General features: G+C 47.2%; 1 protein-coding gene across 2 annotated transcripts in view; it reads right to left on the bottom strand.

Annotated features, from left to right (window-relative positions):
• The window catches only part of EMILIN2 (elastin microfibril interfacer 2), a 52,125-nt gene that overhangs the window by 9,034 nt on the left and 19,893 nt on the right, over nucleotides 1–23,198 (bottom strand). For both annotated transcript variants that reach the window (XM_031033250.2, XM_081801552.1), the window contains exons 3-4: nucleotides 13,367–13,542; nucleotides 6,914–8,842 (exon numbers count right to left, since the gene is read on the bottom strand). In XM_031033250.2, the coding sequence (XP_030889110.2) occupies nucleotides 6,914–8,842; nucleotides 13,367–13,542 (2,105 nt within the window). The remainder of the gene's footprint in view (nucleotides 1–6,913; nucleotides 8,843–13,366; nucleotides 13,543–23,198) is intronic.

The raw sequence follows: 23,198 nt of genomic DNA, 5'->3' as shown, positions 1-23,198 counted from the left end.
AGAGGCCGTGGGGGACGGACGCGGGCCTCCGGTCCTGGAGTCGGGGCCCCGGCTGCGGGAAGGCCACGGACCCCTCCTGCCTCATCTGCCCGGTCCGCTCAGCAGGCCAGCTCCGCGGCCCCCTCCTGCCAACCAGACCGAACCGGGTGCCCGTGGGAGCGGGGCACTGTGCGGGGCACCCGGCAGAGGGGGCAGCCAGCCTGCCAGGAAGCCTGAAACCCTGCAAGCACCTTACAGGTGGCCATCGGGCCTCCAAACGCCCACAGGATGCCCACCAAGTCTTCGCAGCTAACCGCCAGCGTGGGCCGCAGCAAGGGGCTGCTCAGGCTCCCCGCAGCCGCTCGGCTGGCGGACAAGGCCCAAGGGCTCCCCCCAGAGTGGAGCACCGCAGGCATGCTGGAGGCTGCCGGGGCAGCGAGACCCTGCAGAACACCTGACCTGGTCTCCTGGAGACACTGGCTCTACTCTGAGCTCACCGTGACCTAGATGCGGCTGACGGCTCTGGCTGGAAGGATGAGAAGCCCTCAGCGCCGCCCGGGAGCACGGTGTGGCCTCCTGCAGAGGGCAACACAGTGAGTCCCGACGCGACCACGCGGGAAGCCCTGGAATCGGGCTCCACAGCGAAAACGGGTCCACATGTCCGACCAGCACAACCTAGAGAACACTGAGAGGCACACACAGCCGTACTCGCAGTGGCGGCACATTTGAAATGGGAAGGAATTTGCAATCACAAAATCCCGGGGCTGGGGGGAGTCTCACCTCGCTGAGCCTCAACGTCACCTGGGAATTTTTTTTCTTTTTTGGTAGAACTTCACAAGCTGCTTCTAAAATCCCTATGGAAATGCACAGGATCTACACTCCCTGGCTTTAAGACTTACTCTGAAGCTGCAGTAATCAAGATGTAAATAAAGCATGTCCTATCAACAACTAGAGGAGTCTGCAAGTGGACTGGCTCACACCAAGTCCCCTTTTGTTGCCCACCCAGTGTCAAAGTTGGCCTTCTCATTCTCTCTCCTCTCCCTTGCTCCCTGTTTCTCCCCTTCCTTTGGGCACAGTTCACCCTGGGTGGTGATATCCTGCTGCCTTTCAAGTAGCCTTGCTTCTGCTTCTGGGACCAGAGCTAGGGGGTTTTTGTTTTAATTACAAATTTGATTACAAATTCCTAGGTCTCATTTCATCCCTATTGAGCAGGAATCTCCTGACTGAGCCCAGGATTTCTTACTTTTCTAAAGCTCCCTGAGGATTCTTGCATGCCGCTACGGGGGAGAGCTCAGCCCTGAGAACACCACGCAGCAGCTCCTTACACCCGCCAAAGGGCATCACCAGCACCAGGCGCCCACAGGGTGAAAGGGTGCGAACTGCTGGAGTCAGGCTGGTCTGAGTGTATGCAGTCTGTTTTAGCCTTTATGTATTTATAAAACGCTGACTTGGTCCATCATGCTATCTTGGACCTAAACTGGCCCCCGATTCAGCCAATTTCAAGTTGAGGGCCCAGGCCAGCATTGTGGCATCAGGCCACTCTTCCCCTGGCCAGGTTTTATGGTTAAATCTTTGGAAAATCCATGCTTTTTCATTCTTGTGGTACAGCCTGCATTAGCCACTTGATAACGATGGGATTCCTAAATCTCCAACACTCCTAAATGAAACACCGTGCTTACTATAATTCAAGTACTAGGAGAAACAGCCCTCTGATGTGAGCAGAAGAAACAGATGGGGGGATTCGAAAAAGGAAGTGATGCTGCTGTCCCAGGGTCGGTTGAAACAACATCCTGGTATCTAGGCGGGCATGTCCCTCCTTGGAACTGTGACGTAGGGTAAGAGAGCTTCCCTGCTGCACAGAAGTCTTCCTCCGCCTGCCGTCCCCACCCAGCAGGAGCCCCAGGTTTCTCAATCCTGGGAACTCCCCCCTCTCCCACTGTCAGAGGCACCGGCGTCCAACCAGGCTTCAGTGTCTAGGTCACACCGGGAGGCTGGGATGCCCCGGCTGTCAAAGGGGGCAGCCAGCCACGGCCTCGCTGACAATGCTCGAGTTACAGGCCAGGGCAGTCCTCGGGGCCCAGGCGGGAAAAGATGCCTTTTACCCACGCCACAGAGCAACTCCTGCCCCGCAAGATGCTGACCAAGCGAAAGGCAGAGGGTCCCGGCCAGAAGCGCAGGGCCCCACACATCTCCAACAGGGGGAGTGAGTGCGTGCAGGCAGCAGGCCAAACCCCTCCGGCCACATCGGACAAAAGGACAAAGGACTTAGCAGCCTAACTTAGTCCCAAGTGCTGAGCCTCTCATCAACAGAAGTATTTGAATGTGAATCCTGAATGCTAGGGAGGGGAGATTTCTGGGCTTTTTACACTTCCCACCTGACCCCCAATTTAGAAAAGAAAAAGAAAGGGAAAGAGAGAAGACCCCCACTGGGTTTCCGGAGCCTTCTACGGAGCAGCCAGGAGCCCGACAGGCAGGGCTCTCGTCCCATGTCTGCTTTGTGGACAGGCTCTTCTGGCTCCTCTGAGGCTGGATGCCTGGGGGGTTGTAGGAAGAGAAAGGGAGAAAAGTTCAGCCAGGAGCAGAGTAAACATCTGTTATAGGGGACAGAGGGTTAAAATAATAGGTAATACTGATTGAGTGATTACCAGGGGCCAGGCACTGTTTAATAGTCCACTCCTTATGAGTGCTAATCCTCTTTAAACCAACTTTTTGAGGTAAGTGTCATTATTATTTCCAATTAGTAGATGCAGAAAGTGAGGTAACGAGGTAGATAAATGACTTGCCCAAAGTCCCAGAGAAAGCATGAAGATAGCTGGGATTGCAAACCTGGGAAATAATAAACCCTGGCTGGCTCAAAATCCTCTGATAGTTTCTCATCATACTTAAAACTCAAATCTTTTACCATAGCCTATAAAATCCTACATGATCTGGTTCCTACCTGCTCTCTGACCTTAATGCTTAGGACTTACCTTTGTTCATATACTTGATAAAACTAGCATTCTAAGTTTTTCAAACAGGATAAACTCATTACTGCCCCAGGGCCTTTGCACATTGCTGTTCTGTCTGCCTGGAACACTTCCCACAGATCTCTGCAGGGCTCCACAAAGATGTCCTCTCCACTGGGCAACCCTCTCTGCCCACTCACCTAAAACATACTGCTGTCTCCTCTTCTCCATGAACTTACTCTGTTGTGTCTTTCCTTGCAGACTGATTACTGGCTGAAATCAGATCATTGTTCGCTTGGCTGTGCATTGTCTTCCCTACGAGAGTGTAACATTCGTGAGGACAGGCACTGCAGCGCCAGGACGGGCTCAGATCGTATCAGTTGAATGAGTATGGGAATGACTAGGTGGGGTAGAGGGGGCCAGGAGAGAGACATCACACCCACTTTACTGAGCTTAAGGTGAGATACTGGTTCTTCACTTTTTGGAAGTTGGGCACCTCTCTGCCTCCTAGACGAAAGCCATGGACCTTTGGTCCAAAAAAAAAAAAAAAAACCAGCCAACATTTGCAAATAGTTTCAATAGTCCCTTTCAAACCCCAGGGAAGAACATCTGCACTAATGGGAGGGAGACAAAATAGACTTGGAGCTATATGAGCAGCAGCTGAAGCCCCTGGCCCCCACACTGTCTGCCTTCTGGAAAATTCAGGCCCCTTAGGGATGCTTCTGAAGAAAAGAACAGCATGGGAGAACAGGGCAGTGTACTGGGTAGAAAGGCCAGGCTTTGCCTCCCCAGGCGGTCCAGCCATCTGGTCACTGGTCCAAACCTACATCACATCCTCATCCCTGGGCCTTTGCTCCCTGAGGGAGACATGATGACTATCATTAATATTCCTTCCCTCCCAAAGCATACAAACCACGTCCCCCTTCAGGAGCTGACTTGCTTTGACTAACAAATGTGGCAGACAGGCTGCCATGCCCGGAAGGGGCCCAGCAGCTTCCACTTTCCTTTATGAGCCGGTCACCATGTAGTGAGTCTGACTCCCCTGAGACCACCATGCTGTGAAGCAGCCCAAATTAGCCACATGGAGAGAGAGACAGAGAATGGCCACAGGGAGGACCCCCGACCTTCCAGCCCAGCCAGGCCAGCTGCCAGCTGATTACAGCTGAGTGACTGACTCAGGCTGATGCCAAATGGAGAAGAACCACCAAGCCAAGCTAAGCCAAGCCCCCCTCGAGTGTCTGATGCCCAGAATAATGGAAAACAATAAATCTTTGTTGCTTTAAGCCCCCAAGATTTGGGGTAGGTTCTTACACAGCAATAAATAACGGACCCATTCGTATCAACTCCTCACCAGGTATGCCTCCCCCTCCTGCTTTTCTGGGCCCTAACCATCCCTTCATTATCAGTTCCAGTAACATCTCCTTCCAGAGGCTTCTCTTATCACTCCACCTCACTCTTCACCCCTCCAGCCTCTAAACTCTCAACCTACTCAACCTTGAAGGCTTGACTCAGGGGCTCTCTCCTCTGAGGAGCACCCCCGACTTCCACAGGGGCCACACGTGCCTCTCCACACACCCAGTGTGTCTATGCCCACCCCGTTCCCATGACCATCCCTTTGTCAGCTTGTTGGCCCTCAGACTGTCATTGTCACGTGCATTGTCATCCACATAATCCACACACATAGCTCATTAACTACCACATAATAGAGGCTCAGTGAGACCTTATGAACTGAAAGGATAAACCCTACACCACCGGCTCGGCCTTACATACCATTACATTCATTCTCTCTGCAGACCTATGTGGCTTTCCCACTCTGACTGAAAATGCCTTGAGGGTCAGGATCTTGCTACTCATTCTCTCCATGTCTCTCACAGAGCCCTGCACACAGCAGGTGCTCAATAAACGTTCTGTTGACTTTTAACTGGCCAATGTGTGATTTTCACTGTGACCTTAACTCCAGATTTGCCCCTGGACCTCTGCTACTCAGGCTCCAGACCTCCCGGACCGGGATGCTATATACAAGGAGAGAGTCCTGCTTGTTTATTTTTGGTTCTTTTCAATCAATGGAATTCTCGAAAGTCCACGCATTCTACATTCACAGCAATGAATTCATTCCAGAAGGATAATCTTTTAGAAGCTACATTCTCTTTAAAGACATTCACCTCTGACTCCTCCTTCAACAGACAAGTGTGAAAGAGTTAACACAGCTTCCCACACGGCCTGGGAGTTGCAAATCAACTGGAAATATCTGGTTTAACCTGTTATTATAAAGTACCGTCCAGACAGCCCTGTCACCCCAAGGACAATCATTCTATGAACACACACAGTGTTGTGACCTTTACTCAACATTCCAGAGATAGAGGAGCTGTGTGGGCCTGGGAGGAGGGGATGGTTATAAATAGTGTAGCGTCGTGGGCCCAGCACTGGGGTGGAAGCCAGCTTCCCGGTCCGCACTGGCCTGGGTACCTCCTTATCTACAAACGTCTTATTTCTGGGAACATCCAAAACATTTTCCCACCTGACTACCTCAGATCCTCCAGCTTCCTGGGGACCTACCTGGGACTCACCATGGCTCATCTGCCTCTCATGCTCCAGCCCTCCCCTCCTTGGGTTTTATGTCTCAGCTTGGACATAAAATCCTAGAGGCTTCACTCCATCCTGGCCATAAAAATCTCAGCTCAACATGTGAGGACCTTTGTCACCTGGAGCTGAGCAAGGTGAAAAGGTGATAAAGGCCCAAAGAGGAAGAGAGGAGGAAACAGGGAGAGGGCGAATCAGGAAGTGGGGTCCTTCTGGGCCTACAGTTGGCTCTCAACAAGTCCTTTTGGACCCAGTAAATCTGTGTTCAACTCTGGGACACATAAAGGAGATGTGCTCTGGACTGCAAGACAATTCTTGGATGCAGCCCACCTGGGGTTCCCATCCTGGCTCTGCCACTTTCTGGCTGTATGCCCTTGGATACACTTAACCTTGGGAAAGTAGTGCGCCTTCCCCATGAGGCGATTGGGGGGCTCTAAGACATGTCCCTGAGGGAACCAGCCCAGTGCTGGTACACAGAAAGTGCTCAATAAATGTGAACTCATTTTCCCTCCCTGCCTCCAATTAGAAAAGGCTGCCTCATTATTGAGACTACCTAAATGAAAGAATCCAGGTATAAGAGAAGCTCTGTCCTTCAGGGAGGATGGGCTGAACCCTCAAGTAAGAAAGAAATGAACTTTGTTGAATATATTACTTCATGTTATTAAGGAACCATTCATTCATTCATTCATTCAACAAACATTTGCTGAGCGTCTTAATGCGCAGCAAGCATTGTCCCACGCACAGCTGATGTGCTTCCTTGTTCTAAGCACTACACGGCCTTCAACAGTTACTGCCCCTAAAATGCTTTTCATCCAGGGTCTTGTCTCTGTCTCTGGAAAGGAAGAGGACAGTATTCTACCTGCCATTATCTAGGCCTTAGATTTCAGAGAATAGGAGGTAGCCCGAAGATGATGAGGACAGATTAGAATGACACCCGCAAACAAAAAGCGAGGTTTGTAGACAGGTGAGCCGATAAGCATACAGGAGACCCCCTAAAAGATGGGACAACAATATCCACCGCTCCAAGCTGTCATGCCAAAAACCTGACCCCAACTCTAAGCTCACCAACATGACGGTGTACACAGATCAACATTTTGCCATCTTCCCTGTGGTGAAGGAGTATTCCTTTTTCATTTTCAATCTGTTGTCCTGGTACTTCTGTAAAATGCACAGAAGGTGTGCTTGAATGCTACAGTGAAGTCCAACTGTTTTCAATAGAAGTTTCTAAATACTCTCAATGTGGGTATTTATCTCACTGCCAGTCAGCACCAGTGATTCACAAACTGGCACCAATCTACGAACCACACTTTGGGGAGGACTGATGTAGTTAATCCCAGGGGCCATCCAAAATCTAGCATGATACATGTTGCAAACAAATGCAAGAAATGGAATTGTAAAGGTCAACTTACTGGCTGATGGCTGAAATTTGGCCAGATCTTGCAAGTCGGTAGAAATCTGGAAAACGTGGCTATAGAACTGCTGGACTGAATTCTTCAGGCCAGATATGTCTCTGGAATGTGACCGGAGTGTCCCATTCATCTGCCTGACACAACTCCAGAGGCTGTTGACATGCTTGTTGAGCCCCTCTTTGATCCTCTGAAGACTTCCTGAGATGGAGTCCAGCTTGCTGCAGGTTTTCTCCATTTGAGATACCCTGCTCTCAACCATGGAGACATCCCTTTGGACCCCGTGCGTGTTTTCCTTACAAGTGTCCAGCTCCGAGAGGACCCGGCTCTGCAGGTGCTGCCACCTCTCCTCCAGCTGGCTGCAGCAATGAGCCTTGGGGTTCCGGGGAGATGGGAGGGGCTCCACCGCCCTTCCTTGCTCGCCCCCCTTAGGAAACCCACCCACTGCAGCATTTTTACCTTCTCTACAGCTGCTCAGCTCATTCTGGAGATGATTCACGTAGTCCTCTGTGTGGTTTAGTTGAGAATAAAGAAAACTAAAATCCTGTTGAAGTTTCTGGATGCTACATTCAGTTTCTTGAAACTTCTTATGCATCGTGTCATTCAGAGATTTCAAAAGGTTCAAACTATCACCCGTTATGTGGTCTTCTCCATTTGGCAAAGTATCTTCTAAGCCATGAGGCTCTCTCTGAAAGTTCTGCGGGCAAATATCCTCAACAACTTGAACTTTGTTCTTCAGGTGACTTAACTCTATCATGACCTGTTTGTTCTCAGCCCCTGACCCACCCGGTAAGGCTGAGGCTGGGGGGGTGAGTTCTGCCTCAGTGCTGTTGGCCACCTCCAGGAGAACAGTCCCCAGGCGCTCTTCCAAAGACTGTATTTTCTGATCAAGAAGTTGCTTCAGGTCATCTACCTCGCCATTAATCGTCCCCCGAAGGGTTTCTTCAACGTAAAAGCAATGTTCTTCCGCGTTCTTCTCTGTCACGTTGATCCTTGCATCTAGTTCATTCCATCTGGCATCAAAGTCCACATCTGGCTCTGGAACTACAAGGCGGTCAAATTCATTGTCCATTCGTGCATTCAGCATTCTGGTGGCTTCAGCAACTCTTTCGATTTTCTGGTCTAACATCTTGATCTGTTGCCCAAAGTCACCATTCTTTTCACCACCACAGCAATTTGACTGAGCTGAAGGATCTTGTACCCGGGCTCGAAGATCATTTATTTCTTTTTTCAGGTTTGTTTCCTTCTCTCCTATAAGCTCAATCACTCCTAGGTAGCTGCTCCCATAGTCATCACACTGCTGTTGGAGACCAATCAGCTTGTACTCGCATGAGTTCTTCAGATCGGCCAGCTTTCTGTCCATTCCCTCCATGAGCTCCTCTCTCAGGGCATCAATCTTACTATCGACATAGGCTTGGTAGAGCTCATTGGTCGTCATGGTCACCGTAGGGCCCTGGGCAGCCTCCTGGAGCTGTTTGAGCTGTCCTTCATACCCCTTTACCTTCCCATCCAGCTCTTCCAGTTTGTCACTCTTGTTCTTCAGAGCATCCTTGACCTCAGCCAATTCAGACTTGATGTCCTTCATGCCAGATTCCTTATTGTTGAGGACATCAGGAAGCTGGATGGTCTCTGTGTCTCCGCCAACAGCACTGTCGGGCACCGGCTGGGGGTGCAGGTTACTGAGCCATGATGCCAGCATTTTGCTGGCACTGTCCTGAATGGTATGCTTGAGATTTTCATTCACTCCAGCAATGGAAGACTGGAGATCAAGAACTGTTCTTGCGAGTCGGAGAACCTTCTCTTCAAGCACCTGGATTTTCTGTTCCTGAAGTTCTTGCGGCCCCTGTTTGGGATCTACCGTTTGGCTTGGTTCCGCTGCACGAGTTGGTGACAAAGTCTTCTTGGGCTCTGGGACTTGGCTTGGTTCATTATCTGTTACAAAGAAAGAGTCGGATATGACTTAACACGTTCTACCATTTCCCATTTTCTGCAAAGCCAATAAACAGGGTACCTGAGGAATACACTTAAGCCTTCACTTATAGATCCCCTCTAACCACAGGCAATCATGGTAGAGCGAAAAAGACAGTAGGCTTTGAGTCAAAGAGACCTCTCCTTGCAGTCTGGCTCCGCTGTTTACTGTCTGCCCTTGAGCAAGTTAATTAACTTCTGTGAACTATAATCTCCTCATCTCTGAAGCAGAGGTACTATCTTCGCTCCTAGGGTTGTTAAGAGAATATGTACATGGCACATAATAGACGGTCAGTGGTCTCTTTCACCCTAATGGGAAATATTCTTAATCTACTCTGTCATATGGACACACTGCTCCCACATTAGTGAGCAGCAGCTACACCCCAATGATTGGCTCTGTTCTATAAAACCACAAGAAGCCACTTTAGCAAGATCCACCCATTAGCTGTTGGGTGGTATGATATCATACAAGCAGTAAGTTATCCCCCAAGCAACTCCTAAATATTCTTTTACTTTTATTTTATTTTTTTAATTTTTTTAAATTTTTTATTTATTTGCGAGAGAGAGAATGAGAGACAGAGAGCATGAGAGGGAAGAGGGTCAGAGGGAGAAGCAGACTCCCTGCCGAGCAGGGAGCCCGATGTGGGACTTGATCCCGGGACTCCAGGATCATGACCTGAGCCGAAGGCAGTCGCTTAACCAACTGAGCCACCCAGGCGCCCCTCTTTTACTTTTATTAGCATCACTAGGCTAAAGGAGTCTCATAGACATTGTTTACCACCATTATGCAGTTCGGGAAACTAAAAGCAAAAGAGAAATACAGCAGTGATTCTGTTGGCATCTCCTAACAATAAATCCACACGGTCATATAGACTAAGATTCACTAAATCAAAGAATATAAACATTGAATTTTTGATGATCTGAGAAATATACCTCCAAGGAAATAGTCCAAAAGAAGGAAAAAAAGTTATAAAGATGATTGTGATGAGTCATAAAAATGAAAAAAAAGTGACAAATAGATCGATGAACTCGACAAAAAGAAAATTACTGAAACCTGAGGCAATAGGAGATTAGAAGCAAACCATGCCCCCGAACACACAGTAGGATACAAGGAATACTAGAAAAAGCTAACAGGGGCACCTGGGTGCCTCAGTCAGTTAAGCCTCTGACTCTTGATTTCAGCCCAGGTCATGATCTCAGGGTCCTGGGATTGAGACCCACGTTGGGCTCCCTGCTCTGTGAGGAGTCTGCTTATCTCCCTCTCCCTCTGCCCCTCCCACTGCTCTTTCTCTCTCTGAAATGAATAAATCTTAAGAAAAAAAAGGAGGGGCTAACCTCGACAAGCCTACACAGATGATATGGAGACTATCTTGACAGGTGGAAAAAGTCAAACACAATATAGATTACAATGAAGTAAAATGCATTAAGGTACACTGAACAAACACTAAAAGTAAATGTAGAACGTTGCAGATATTTGAGTTTACTGTTGTTTTTTCCTCCCCTAAACTTTTGTACACAATCATAACCACAGCTATTATTCATTAAAATCAACTTAGTGGTAAAACCAAGACTGGAATTCAGATGGCCAAACTCCCAAGCAGAGAACTTTATAGAATACTTTATTTTCCACACTGAAAAATTTATTCTACCTCAAGCCACTAGGAGAAAAAAACAAACTGTTGAATCACATACAGATGAAATGCCATTCTGAGCAAAGGAAATAAAAGGAAAGGGCAGGAGACTGGGGGAAAATCAGAATGTAAGGAAATGCTTCTTTTCCATACTCCTGGTGTCTGTGGAAACTGCTACAACTTTTTGGAAGGATAATTTGGCAATATGTATCAAAATCTCAGAATCCCTTTGCCCCTGCAATTATACTTCTAGACGTTTATTCTAGTAAATAATCAAGGATGAATCTAAAATATTAAGAGGAAAAAATGTTTATTCAAATACTATCTATAATACTGAAAAACTGCAAACGACCTAAATGACCAATAGCAGGGGATTGTGTTCAAATAATCACACTCAAAAGCCATTAAATGATATTGTAAACTATTTAATGAATGGTTGTTCATTATAGATTGAGTTAAAAAATAAGTTCTAAAAACAGCATGTCCTTGGGGCACCTGGGTAGCTTAGTCGGTTAAGCTTCTGACTTCCGCTCAGGTCACTATCTCAGGGTCCTGGGAAAGAGCCCCATGAACCCCACGTCAGGCTCTGTGCTCAGCAGGGAGTCTGCTTCTCCCTCTCCCTCTCCCCCTCTCCCCCTCCCCCTCTCCCCCTCCCTCTGCTTGTGCTCACTCTCGAGTGCTCACACGCACTCTCTCAAATAAATAAAATCTTTTAAAAAATAGTATGTTCTTTTTAATGATAGTGGATTAAGGATAAGCATTTCCTTTTCATTCCCTTCTGAAATCCCACTAAAATGACAAAACAAAACAAAAAACAGAACAACCATGTCACGTATAAAAAATTGGGAATCAGAATGGTTTTGGACATTTTAACAGCTGTATTGAAAGCTAGAAGAAAATTGAGGGATGCTTTCAAAATTCTGAATAAAAATTATTTCAAATCTAGAATTTTAAAGGTAGAATAAAAATATTTTCAGACTATAAAATAATAGAAAGTGTACCACTCCCATACAATCTTCTCATAAAACTACTGGAGGATGTGCTTTACCAAAACAAGGGAGTAAGTTGAGAACAAGCAGGGAGTGCAAGAAAGAGGGGATCAATGGGAGAGAGACAAGTAAGATCACAGGCTGGCAGCTGTGAACAAGGAAAAGAGGATGACCAGGTGGGGCAGGTAAGAAAGCTCTAGGAGGATGCTTCAGGAAGATGACACTCATGTGTCTGAACATAATGAAAGGACATCTAGATAATCACCCAGAGGAGAGTTTGGGTTGAAATAAGGACAAAGACATAAAAAACAAAGCAAAGGAAAATATAAGACAAATACTAACTCTAAAGAAACCATAAAGCTGTATAGGAAAGGCAACAGATTCATAGTATACTACATGGCTCAGCTGTAAACATTATCTATACAGTTACTACAATGTAAACAATACGTATTAAATAAATTAAAAACCTGGTATAAACTGTTCAGAAAGGATGAGGGTATGGGAGCCATGTGCTGGAAAGCAGTGAAAAGGAGTCAAACCCTCACCTTCCATAATGAGAGGTCAATAGATATGGAGGTAATTCCAAAAGACAACGTAAAGAGTTTAAAGGAATTACCTCTGAGAAGGGAAAGTGGGGGAGAAGGAGGGGCACTGTTTTTCTAATAGTCCTTTTAAAGCTATTCGACTCAGTAAACTACATACAGGCTTAAGCTTTTATAAAATAAAAATGAAACAAAAGTAAACTATTATGATCCAACAGACTCCTTTGTGTGTCCCCATCATATTATCTATGATGACTTATTGTAATTACTTGTCTGATGTTTGCCTTCTGTGAGTTCAAGGACTGTCTGCCTTGTTTTTCACTTTTCCCAAGTATCTAGTATAGAGCCTGCCAGATATAGAAGCTCAATAAGTATTTGTGGGATGAATAAATGAATTTTTCTTTAACAAAATGTATGTGCAGACATAGGAAAGAGAGTAATGTGTGATAACAAAATGTTAGCAGTAGTTATCATACGGCGGTGAGATTATGTGTAACTAAGTATTTCCCTATACTTTATAAACACTCTTTAATTGATATGCATTACTTTTTTTCATAAAAATTATTTTAAAATTTTACAGACAATATTGGGAAACACTACAAGTTTCAAAATTGACAATACTTCATGGGAAAATATAATCATTTAAAGACAACCATCAAATTCATGAGAAAACCTAGGTTACATTTATTCTCACTCAACTTAAAAAAGAGGAAAGATAAAAGGACAATTTTTATCCATAAAAGTCAGCCACTTAATGTTAAACTTAAAAGTAAAGGTGAAAATTATCACTGCTTTCTGAGTTATTCACTGAATTTGTGCTACTTCAAAAAAAATTTAGAAACAAATTTAAGAACAACTTCACTGGATGCCTCTCTGTCTTAGCTTTGCAAATATCTCACCCCAAACAGAATGACAGTGATTCTAATTTACCTATTTAAAAAAAAAATTTAGTTCCTTCAAATTCAGATTTATGGGAGCTTGTAGATGAAAAGCAAGAACAAACAAAGCATCACTACATCTGAATCTCTTTTCATCTGTTCTGCACACTACACCAGTCTGAAACCATCCCCTACACTGATTGCTAAGTCCCTGGCTTTCACAAGTTGGCCCTAACAAAGCAATTTACTTGCAAAAGAAAAAATCTGTAATCTGATTGCTACTGCTTTTGCAAATAACTTTGCATGCCACATGTGTCTACTGCAGGCATATATGTGTGTTACTTGAAGACCTTGGAGAGATCGCCATTGAAAATCATAAATCCTACTGTCTGCAGGAGCACTGGAAAAATCAGAGGTGGTCACCCACCACAAAGTACAAAGAAATTACCTGTGGCTTTCTTCATGCTATTTCGAGGCCGGGCGGGCGTGAGGCGGGGAGTCTTCACAGGGTCCCTGGGACCTTCCTGGCAGTCTCCCCCTCTAAAGCCAGGGCAGCACCTCCATTCCAACTGTGTCACTGTCTTGTACTTGGTGACATATCTGGGTCTGAAGTTCACACGATACCTGCCGAAGAAAAGCGTGGCATCTCTCTTCACTGGCTGCAGTTGCCAGAGCCCCTGGCCATCCCTGACTTGGACCCGAATGAACAGGATCCAAGCCCCTGTCTGCCAGAGGGGACCACTGGTCTCCTCAGTCCAGCCCTGACCCCCTGGGGTTCAGCCAAAATCAGACTGGCCTCCTTCTTCCATCTCTTAGACCCACATGCACCCAGCTCCCCTCCCACTGACGGTCGTGAGATCAAGCCCCCTGTTGGGCTCCACGCTGGGCATGGAGCCTGCTTAAGATTCTCTCCCTCTTCCTCTGCCCCTCCCTGTCCTCTCTCTAAAAAAAAAAAAAAAAAAAAGTACATGTTCCCCCCACGCATGCGCATATCACACTGAGACTCATGATGAGCTATAATGTCCTCCAGACCCAACGCTGGGCCTGGAGCAGAGAGTGGCAATCCAGCAGCCCCCCGGACACTCAGAGGGATGGATGCAGGAATCCAACACCCCCGGGGGCCCCTGCTCACAGCACAGAGGCAAGCTGCTCCTTAACTTCTCTCAACTTCTACTTCCAGCTTGGAATTGTGGCTCTCTAGAACATTTTCACTCTCTCTTCATTGTGAACACCAGCACTAGCCCTTCTCTTTGAGGGGCAATTCCCAGAAAGGAATCAGCTCTCTATCACTTCCCTAGGGCTGCTGTGTGCTGCTCAGGGGAGAGTTGGGGGGCCCATGGGGCCTGGTGCCAGCCAGGTGACTCCATCTCAGGCACCCACCTTGTGGTGGGTGGAGTTCAAAGTCACATTCCTGAGAAAATTGCAAATTACTAAATGTAATGGGTTTTGGCCCCTGAGGGTCAAAACCATGACCCCTAAAACCTCAAATGTAAGGAACTCTCCCACCAACAGGACCCCAGGTGACCCTCTGGGCCCTGGGGACAGCGCTGTCCCAAGCATTATTGTCCCAACACCTGCCAGGCAGCAGAATCACCAGGAACCGTAAAGAACTGCCAACCCAATGCCCCTGTCTCACTCTCAGAGGTTCTGATTTAATTGGTCTGCGGTGGGGCCTAGACACACAGATTTTGAGAAGCTCCAGAGAGAGATTTTTTCAAGGAAAACAAGAAAAAGCCCAATGAATGAAACAGAAAAGAAGGGTGGGGCAAGACTTCACTTCTAGGCTCTTAGTTCCCTGGTATTGCCACCACACCTCCCATTAAGGCCCATCTATTTAGTTTCCCCTTTTCACAAATGGGAAAACAAAGGCTCACTGAGGTCAAGTGACCTGTCCAAGTTCCAATGGTCAGGAAGGGCCAGGGCTGGGATTTAAACCCAAGTGTTCTCTCCTGCACCCCAGACGGCCCTCCCAGCACACAGAAGCAGTGACTCCAGAGATGGCCTTAAATTTGAAGCAACCCCACCCACCCAGAGATGTTCCACAAGCCCTACAAGTTTGGGTCAGCGGGTAGCTGCCATCCCCGTTCAGCAAACACTTGTCCGAGCACCCGACCCGGGCCAAGTGCACACCAGCCCCCAGACTCCGAGCACCCCACCTACCAAAAGAATTCCCTGTGTGGTCCTAGAAGCAATAAAAAAAGAAAGAAAATTCCACTTCATTGTTTTGCATGCTCAAGTATAGCATAATGCTGCAAAAATGTGTAATCTCAGAAAACCTTGGTTCCTCTGAGCATTTAAGACTGAATGTGAAAATGTGTTTGTGCTTGGGTGTTGTACGTGAGCCAGCAGATGACAGCCCATAGCAAACCCTTTTGGATGTTGGCTGAGCGGGACCAGGAAAGCAAAACCTGAGGCTGCAAGTCCGACTCCCTCCCCACCTGGAGGCCCTGGCTCCAACTGCTGAGCCGAGTGTAAGAAAGTGCTCGCTCTTTCAACACACCTCATTATTTTCTTTAAAGGCAGTTAGCACTTTGGAGCCAGCTCATAACTTAGGAAAGTTTCCTGGAGTTCCTGTCTTCCTCTCCAGCCCCACACACATCCCCCACCTCCACTCTCCACCCTAATCAGCTTGCTGTAGGCTTTGTGGCTGGCGGTGCGGAGTTCAGGTGGACAGCATTTCTGACAGAGTGGTGAGTCCAGCATGTGGAAGAGGCTCCCTGGCCAGCGGTGACAGCTGGAAGCCATCAGGCGGCCACCTCCAGCCATGGGAAAGCTCACATTCCGGCTGGTCCGTGCACCAGGACATGGGTCCCAGAGGTGACTGAGGGTCCTCAGGCCTCAATCTGGGGGATGGCAGGGGTGGGGGGAGAGGTAGGGTTGTGCATGCAGCCCCCCAGCTTTCCCGGGATTTTCCCTGCAGAAACAGGGCTCCCGCCTCCACGAGAGCCAGCCAGGAGGTTTTCCAGAGGATGGGAGGAACGCAGCAGGATTCCTGGGTCCTCCTTCCATCCCTCAGTGCTCTGCAGGACAATATCCTGGCCAGGGAGCTTTAAAAAAAATATGCCCAGGTCTTTATGCTCAAAATTCTAATTTAGCTGGCCTGGGGCCAGGAATGCCCAGGCATCTGTACCTTTCAAAAACTCCCCCAGTAATTGTCAAGTGCAGCCAGAGTTGAGAAGTGCAGCCCAAAACTCAGGGCACCCATCAGCCTTCCTTCCTCATAGGATCCGGGAGCCTCTGAGGCAACCAAGGGCTAGACAGCCAGGCAGGGGGAGTGAATTGACCCAAAGCAGCCCAAGTGTTACCCCAAGAACCCTTGGGTTGTAAGCGCACAGGAGGTGCCCCATGGACACTTACTGAACCAGCTAATTGACTGCACCCAGCTGGGGGTGGCCAAGCAGAAGGACCAACAGCCCAAGGGACAGAGTCAAGGCGGTGCTGGGCTGGAGCTGGAAGGCTGACTCAGGCTGCAGCCTTGGCTTCCATCCCAGTCTTGGGTAGAGACTGTAACAAAATCCTGTCCCTCAAGGGAGCCCCGTCCACAGCTGCCTCGGGCACTCCCGGGGGCCCCTGGGGGCGGCGGCAGCACACCGCCCCCCCGCCCCACCGCCCCCCCGCCCCACCGCCCGAGCCCACCCTAACCTCTGCCAGTGCTCTTCGTCCCGTCCCCTCAACTCTCCTCCCCTTCCTCTCCATCTGAAACCCTTTTGGGGTGGGGGGTGGTGAAACAAGGGTTCACCATTTTTATCAGTTCAACCACCATTCAAGACATCAGGTCAACCCAGAAGATTCTACTGAGAAGGAAGGTGGCAAGAAGAGGACTAGAAAAGTTGAACAGAGTTCAGGGACCACAGGACTCGAAATGTCCCTATTAAAACAAAATGTGACAAAATGACTGCCTCCATCTGACATCACCCCCTTCCCCCCACAGAAAGACTCCTTCCCACTGACAGGAGGTGAGACTTCTTTCATAACATGCCTCCATTCACGATTGTTCAGTGTCCTCATTTTTAAACACAGCGTCTGTCCTAGTGCAGGTGCTCAACAAACAATGCACATCAGTCAATAATTGACTAATCAAATAGTAATTTAATGATACTAAGTCTACTTTTGACGAGGTTTGGGGGAATCCAACGTCCATATTAAAAGCCCCAAGTGCGCCTCACATCTAACCCCAGCAGATGTGAAACCCCGAGCCTCCCCAGAACCAAATCAAGCTCGAGTCCTCGGGTCACCAGAAGGTGACCTCGAGTTGTGTTGTCCAAGAAGATAGCCATTAATCAGGTGGGGCTTTTTAAATCCAAACTAATTACAAGCAAACAAAATTGAACATTCAGTTCCTCAGTCACCCTGGCCACGTTTCAGGAGCCACCTGCAGATTACTGTGAACATGTCTGTCATCACAGGTGTCTCCTGGACAGGGACTCACGAGGCTGCCACGGGAGGAGCAACTGACACACCTCTGTTCATCTCCTCATTCCTACCCCACCCCCACCTGTCTTCTTTCTCCTCCCTCATCCCTCCCGCATTGCCAGTAGAAGGCTTTTCGGAAATAACCACACATCACTGGCTGAGGATCATTTCTACAAGGTAAGGACCTACGAGGTAAGGATCATTTCCCTGCATTTAGTGTTCACCTGTAACTTCTTTTTTGAATACATGCCACTAAAAGTGCACAAATCTAAAGCCCTGTGCCCCCACTGGGACCCTTGCTTGACTGGGATTTCTCCCAAGAAGAGACTTTCTAGTAAATTCCTCTCTTTCTCAAAGCATTGGCTTGTCCCCAAAACCCTGGAACTAACTCTTCTTGCTTCATTCCGTGTGTGGTCCCACACAGTATCCACTGGAACGGATTGTTAGGATGGAGAAGGAAGCCAGAAAGAAGAGGTGCCTCCCTCTCTCTGGTAGGAAGCACCCTGGGCCTGAAGAAATAACCACCGATCTGGGACAACACCAGCACGTGCATACAAGCAAGAAGGCATTTCAGCAGGCGTCAGGACGCACATCCAGGCAGATGCAGTTGGCCGACGTTCAGGAAATACTCCAAGTTTTCCACCTCCAGGCACGGAATTCACTTTTTGTTTTTCACTGCGGTAAATATGTATAACATATGTGTGGAATACACGTAACATCAAACAAACAAGTGGAACTCCATCAAACCAAAAAAGCTTCTGCACAGCAAAGGAAACCAACATAACAAAAAGGCAACCTAACTGAATGGGAGAAAATAGTTACAGATCATATATCTGATAAGGGGCTAATAGCCAAATCATAAGGAACTCATATAACTCAAAGCAAAAAAAAAAAATCTTTTTGATTAATAAATAGGCAGAGGATCTGAATAGACATTTTTCCAAGGAAGACATCCAGATGGCCAACAGGTTTGTGAAAAGGTGCTCAACATCACTCATCATCAGGGAAATGCAAATCAAAACCATAATGGGATATCACCTCACACCTGTCACAATGGCTGGTATCAAGAAAGACAAGAAATTGGGGCACCTGGATGGCTCAGTCAGTTAAGCATCTGACTCCTATTTCGGCTCAGGTCATGATCTCAGGGTCCTGGGATCGAGCCCTGCGTCGGGCTCCCTCCCACATTGGGCTCCCTGCTCAGCGGGGAGCCTGCTTTTTCCTCCCCCTCTGCCCCTCCCCCAGACCTGCTCACGCTCTCTCTCAAATAATAACATCTTTAAAAAAAAAATCTCTTTATAAAAAAAAGACAAGAAATAACAAGTGCTGGCAAGGATGTAGAGAAAAGGGAACCCTGGTGCACTGTGTGGGAATGTAAATTGGTGCAGCCAGTGTGGAAAACAATATGGAGGTTCCTTAAAAAATTAAAAATAAAGCGACCATATGATCCAGCGATCTCACTTCTGGACACTTATCTGAAGGAAATGAAAGCACTAATTGAAGAGGTGTCTGCCCCCCGACCATGTGCACTGCACCATTATTCACAATAGCCAAGATATGGATGCACTTAAGTGTCCATGGATAGACACTTGAATGAATGGATGGATGAAGATGTGGTCCACACACACACACACATACACATGCACTCACACACAGGAATACTACTCAGCCATAAAAGAAGAATGAAATCCTGCCATCTGGGACAACACATATAGAACTTGAGAGCATTAAGCTAAATGATGTAAGTCAGGCAAAAACAAATACCCTCCCATCTCACTTATATGTGGAATCAAAAACACAAAAACGCACAAGGTAACAAAAAAACCAAGCTCATGGATAGAGAGAACAGATTGGTGGTTGCCAGAAGTAGGGGATGCGGGTGGGAGAAATGGGTGCACTGGGTTTTTTTTTAATTTAAATTAATCAAATAATTTATAATAAAAAAAAGAATGGGAGAAATGTACCAACCCCAGGTCAGAAAGGGCAAGGGGAGCACGAGGTTATCAAGATGTAGAGACAACCGAGGCTGCAAGAACAGTATTAGGGGAAGGCCACTGGACGGGAGCTGGGGCCTCCAGCAGAGGAAACTGTTACTGCCGACTTCACCCTGGAGGGAGAGAGCAGATGCCTTACAGCAGATGGAGCAGCGCAGAGCTAGGTGGTGAGGGAACCCAGTGAGGCGGCACGAGTGAGACAATTTTGGAAACCGTAACCAATTGCAAGTATCCCTAGACTAAAAGCAATAGCCCTTTTCACTTGTTACCTGAATAACAGGCAAGGAACATCCCACCTCTGGGCCACAGTTTCATCAATACAATGAAAGGATGAAATCACAACCAGTCCAGGGCAGACTCCTAGAGCAAAATCAGGATGGGGACGGATGGAAAATGGATCCGGGGGCAAGCAGAAAATGGCCAGCACATGCTGCTGGAGAGAGAGAGAAGGAAAACCACAGTCTCTTAGAAGCAAAGGGACAGGAGTATTCCCAGTGCTGCTGAGAGGGTCCAGGAACAGAAGGACTGACAGATATTATTTTTGAGACAAGGAGACGCTCAGTGACCTGAGCCAGTGCTGCTCAGATCAACAGAGAGGACACTGGGTCAGAATAAAGAATGAAATAAGCAAGGGGAGGTACAGTGCAGCCCCTGAAACCTCTCCCATCAAGTTTGCTTGTGATGGGAAATGAGAAATAGGGTGCTAACCAGGAGATAACAGGGGGCTGAAGAAGCATATTTTCCCTCCAAGTTCAGGAAAATCCTAACCAGGGAAGAGTGTTGAGAGGAAGGATAAAGCTGAGAGGGTGGTGCGGAGCCATGGAGAAGCATTCCTGGTCCTCATCCAGGGGAGACTGCTCTGATGAATTAGCGCTGTCTGCCGTGGAACAGGGTGGGGGGGCGAGTGGAGTGGGATGCGAAGGGGTAACTGATTCAAACCTGGCCCCTAAAAAAAGGAAATTACCATCTTAACCATTTTACAAGCACCGTTCAGTGGCTTTAAGTCCACTCACACTATTGTATAACCATCACCCCCAGCACTCTTTTCATCTTCCCAAACTGTAGCTCTGTACCCGTTACACACTAACTCCCCAGTCCCCGCCCTCCCAACCCCTGCAACCACCATCTACTTCCGTCTCTGTGAATCTGACCTCTCTAGGGACTTAACAGAAGTGGAATCATACAGCATCTGTCCTTTCCTGACTGGCTTAGTTCCCTTAGCATAATGTCCTTGTAGGAGAGAAAAACACTTTTCCTCTACCCTCTTAGGTTTGTTCTGGGTCCTGTGAATTAAGCTGACAAAAGACAGGTGAAAAGACATCCAAGTTGTTAATATTTTTTACATGCCTGGAGGCTTTACAGGAAAAAGTGAAAACAAGCAGTTAGACTCAGGGACCTATCTACCATTTTAACACAGGGTGATAAATTGTGAAGTGACTAGACCAAGGAAAAGGGGTTTGGGCTTCTAGGGGCAATAAATTGTGGGAATGTTGCTAGGAAGTATATGGGGGAAACTGAGGGAAGGTAAGGGCTATTTTAGTAAGGTTTGCTTATGCAGACTCATCTATCAAAGTGACAAGGTCATTCTCCTCATCCTGGTACAGGGGAGACAGGAACTTACAAACCTGGTTTTAGAACGAGGGAAGACAGAGAGCTCTTCTTGTCTCTGCGTTTCCTCAACTGCCTTCAGGTCAAAATAATCAATATGCCAACGTGGCACATTTTGGGATGGCCTGTTCTGAACTCCTTCACCCTCAAGGTTCAGCCATGTTGTAGCACAGGTCAAAGTTTCCTGGCTTTTTACACAGTAATTCACTTTTACAAAGTTTAGTCTCACGTGCTAATTTAGAGATTGACAAGACAGTAAACTAATTTTTCTAGAAACTACTGTGACAAATGGGTTTCTTCTGGCTTCTGTTGTTATTGTTTTTCTATCAATCAGGGAATAAATAGACGTGCTTTTTATGAAAGTTGCAACAGAAAATCAGTCAGGCAATGGAGGCTACAAAGTTTGAAACTGGAAGTGATTCCAGAACTATGCTGAAGAGAAAGAGACACTTGCCATTTGATTTGAATCCACTCTCTCTTACTGACAATCAAACCTTGGCCATTGGAAACCATGTGCATCTACAATGACAATCTCTGCAATCTGAGAAGGTGACTCTATCCAGCCAAAGTCCCTTCCAAGGCTAACTTTCCACAGGATGAAAAAGTCTCCCATATAGGACAAAGTGAAGGAACCAAAGGGCCTTCTTCCAGGTTAAAGCACATCAGACACACAAACCAAAATTCTCATCTTATCTTTTTCTGCTCAAGGACACAATTTTAATTAGATCTCTGCATGGAGACGTTAATGGAAGGAAAGAAATAGAAAATATCTTCTTGGCTTTTAGGAAAATCCATCAAAGTGTTAAAAGCCAGAATGCTTGGGCAAATATATTTCTGAAATACAAAATGCATCTAATGAAACCAAAAGATGGATGAGCCCTGATTGAAATCAGATTATAAAATAGCTTTGTTCACTTTTTAAAAAAAAATAGCATATCCTAAGACCAAAGCAAGGTGTTCAAAATGAAAACGTATACACAGGAGACTCTCTGCTTCCCCAGACGAAGGGGCTGTATTTGCTGGAGACACCGCAATCCTAAGCTGCTTATTTTTTGTTTCCTCTTGAATTAATTTCCTTATGTACTTAGAGCAGAAAGTTAGATCTTAAAACCTAGACTCCTCTTCACCCCTCAGTGGTTTGCTCCGATCACACAGCATAAGGAGTTTTCCCCCTCCATCCTTTACAATGATCCCCCCGCCTTCACCCTGGGGACACAGAGACTCTGCCGTCCTGAAGGAAGGTGACTCGGGAGCACCGTCGTAGCTCAGTGGAGGCTAGGTCCCGAGTCGGCCGCAGTAGACGATGCCCGCGAGAGTGGTGGGCACCTTCCTTCAGAGAAAGCGTGCGTTGCTAGAAAGGACCAGGGCTCCAAGTGCAGGGCGTGTCCAGCACCGTGAAATACAGCTTATGCATGCGCTCCTAGAAGTCCACATTCTTAGTTTTCACTTCCTGACTTTGGGAAATCCATTACAAAAGTCAAGCCGCAGTGGGGAGGAGGGCCAGCCAGTGCAGGCTCACAGTGACGGCTTTCTGGAAGGCTCAGTAATCCATAATTAATGAAGGCCTGCATTCTCCCGCAGGATTCCTTCCGGGATGGTCACTGCGGCTGCAGGATGATTCCCGCCTCACACACACACACAAATTCTATACCGTTACATTCCTCACACTGACATCATGTTTCCTCGTTCCCAGAGCCAGAACCACAGGACACTCCTCCCGCTCACTCCCCGATGCCCTCATCCTCTGGGTTCCCAGAGTGCGAGCCATGAGAACATCTGCCGGCCTCAGCCCTTCCCAGGATGCTCACCACAAATATGACTTTCCGTGGTTTGGGGATCCAAACCTTTCTTTCCAGAACTACCCGATAACTCTATTTTCATTATTTCCTCTTTTTTTTTTTTTTTTTAAGAGGAGAAATCATTTCCTCAAATTCTCCTACGAAAGTCACAGTCATTTCAAAATCCTTTTTCCTGTGTTTCCTTTGACTTGGTTTGCACCATCCATCCCTCCTCTATAGGGATCTCAGTCCTTTGGATGAAGACCATGGATGCTGGCAAGCTTTAGACTACACCTGTGACTTGGTGAGGTCCCTGAGATGCTTAGAAAACCCCCAGAGAATCTGAAAGGGTACGTGCACCCCGATGTTTATAGCAGCAATGTCCACAATAGCCAAACTGTGGAAAGAGCCAAGATGTCCATCGACAGATGAATGGATAAAGAAGATGTGGTATATATATACAATGGAATATTATGCAGCCATCAAA

The sequence above is a fragment of the Leptonychotes weddellii genome, chromosome 13, assembly GCF_054177405.1.
Source record: "Leptonychotes weddellii isolate Sample4059 chromosome 13, ASM5417740v2, whole genome shotgun sequence".
In the NCBI taxonomy this organism is placed as follows: domain Eukaryota; kingdom Metazoa; phylum Chordata; class Mammalia; order Carnivora; family Phocidae; genus Leptonychotes; species Leptonychotes weddellii.
Note: the sequence above shows the minus strand (reverse complement) of the source record. Positions and strands in the feature narration are given on the sequence as shown.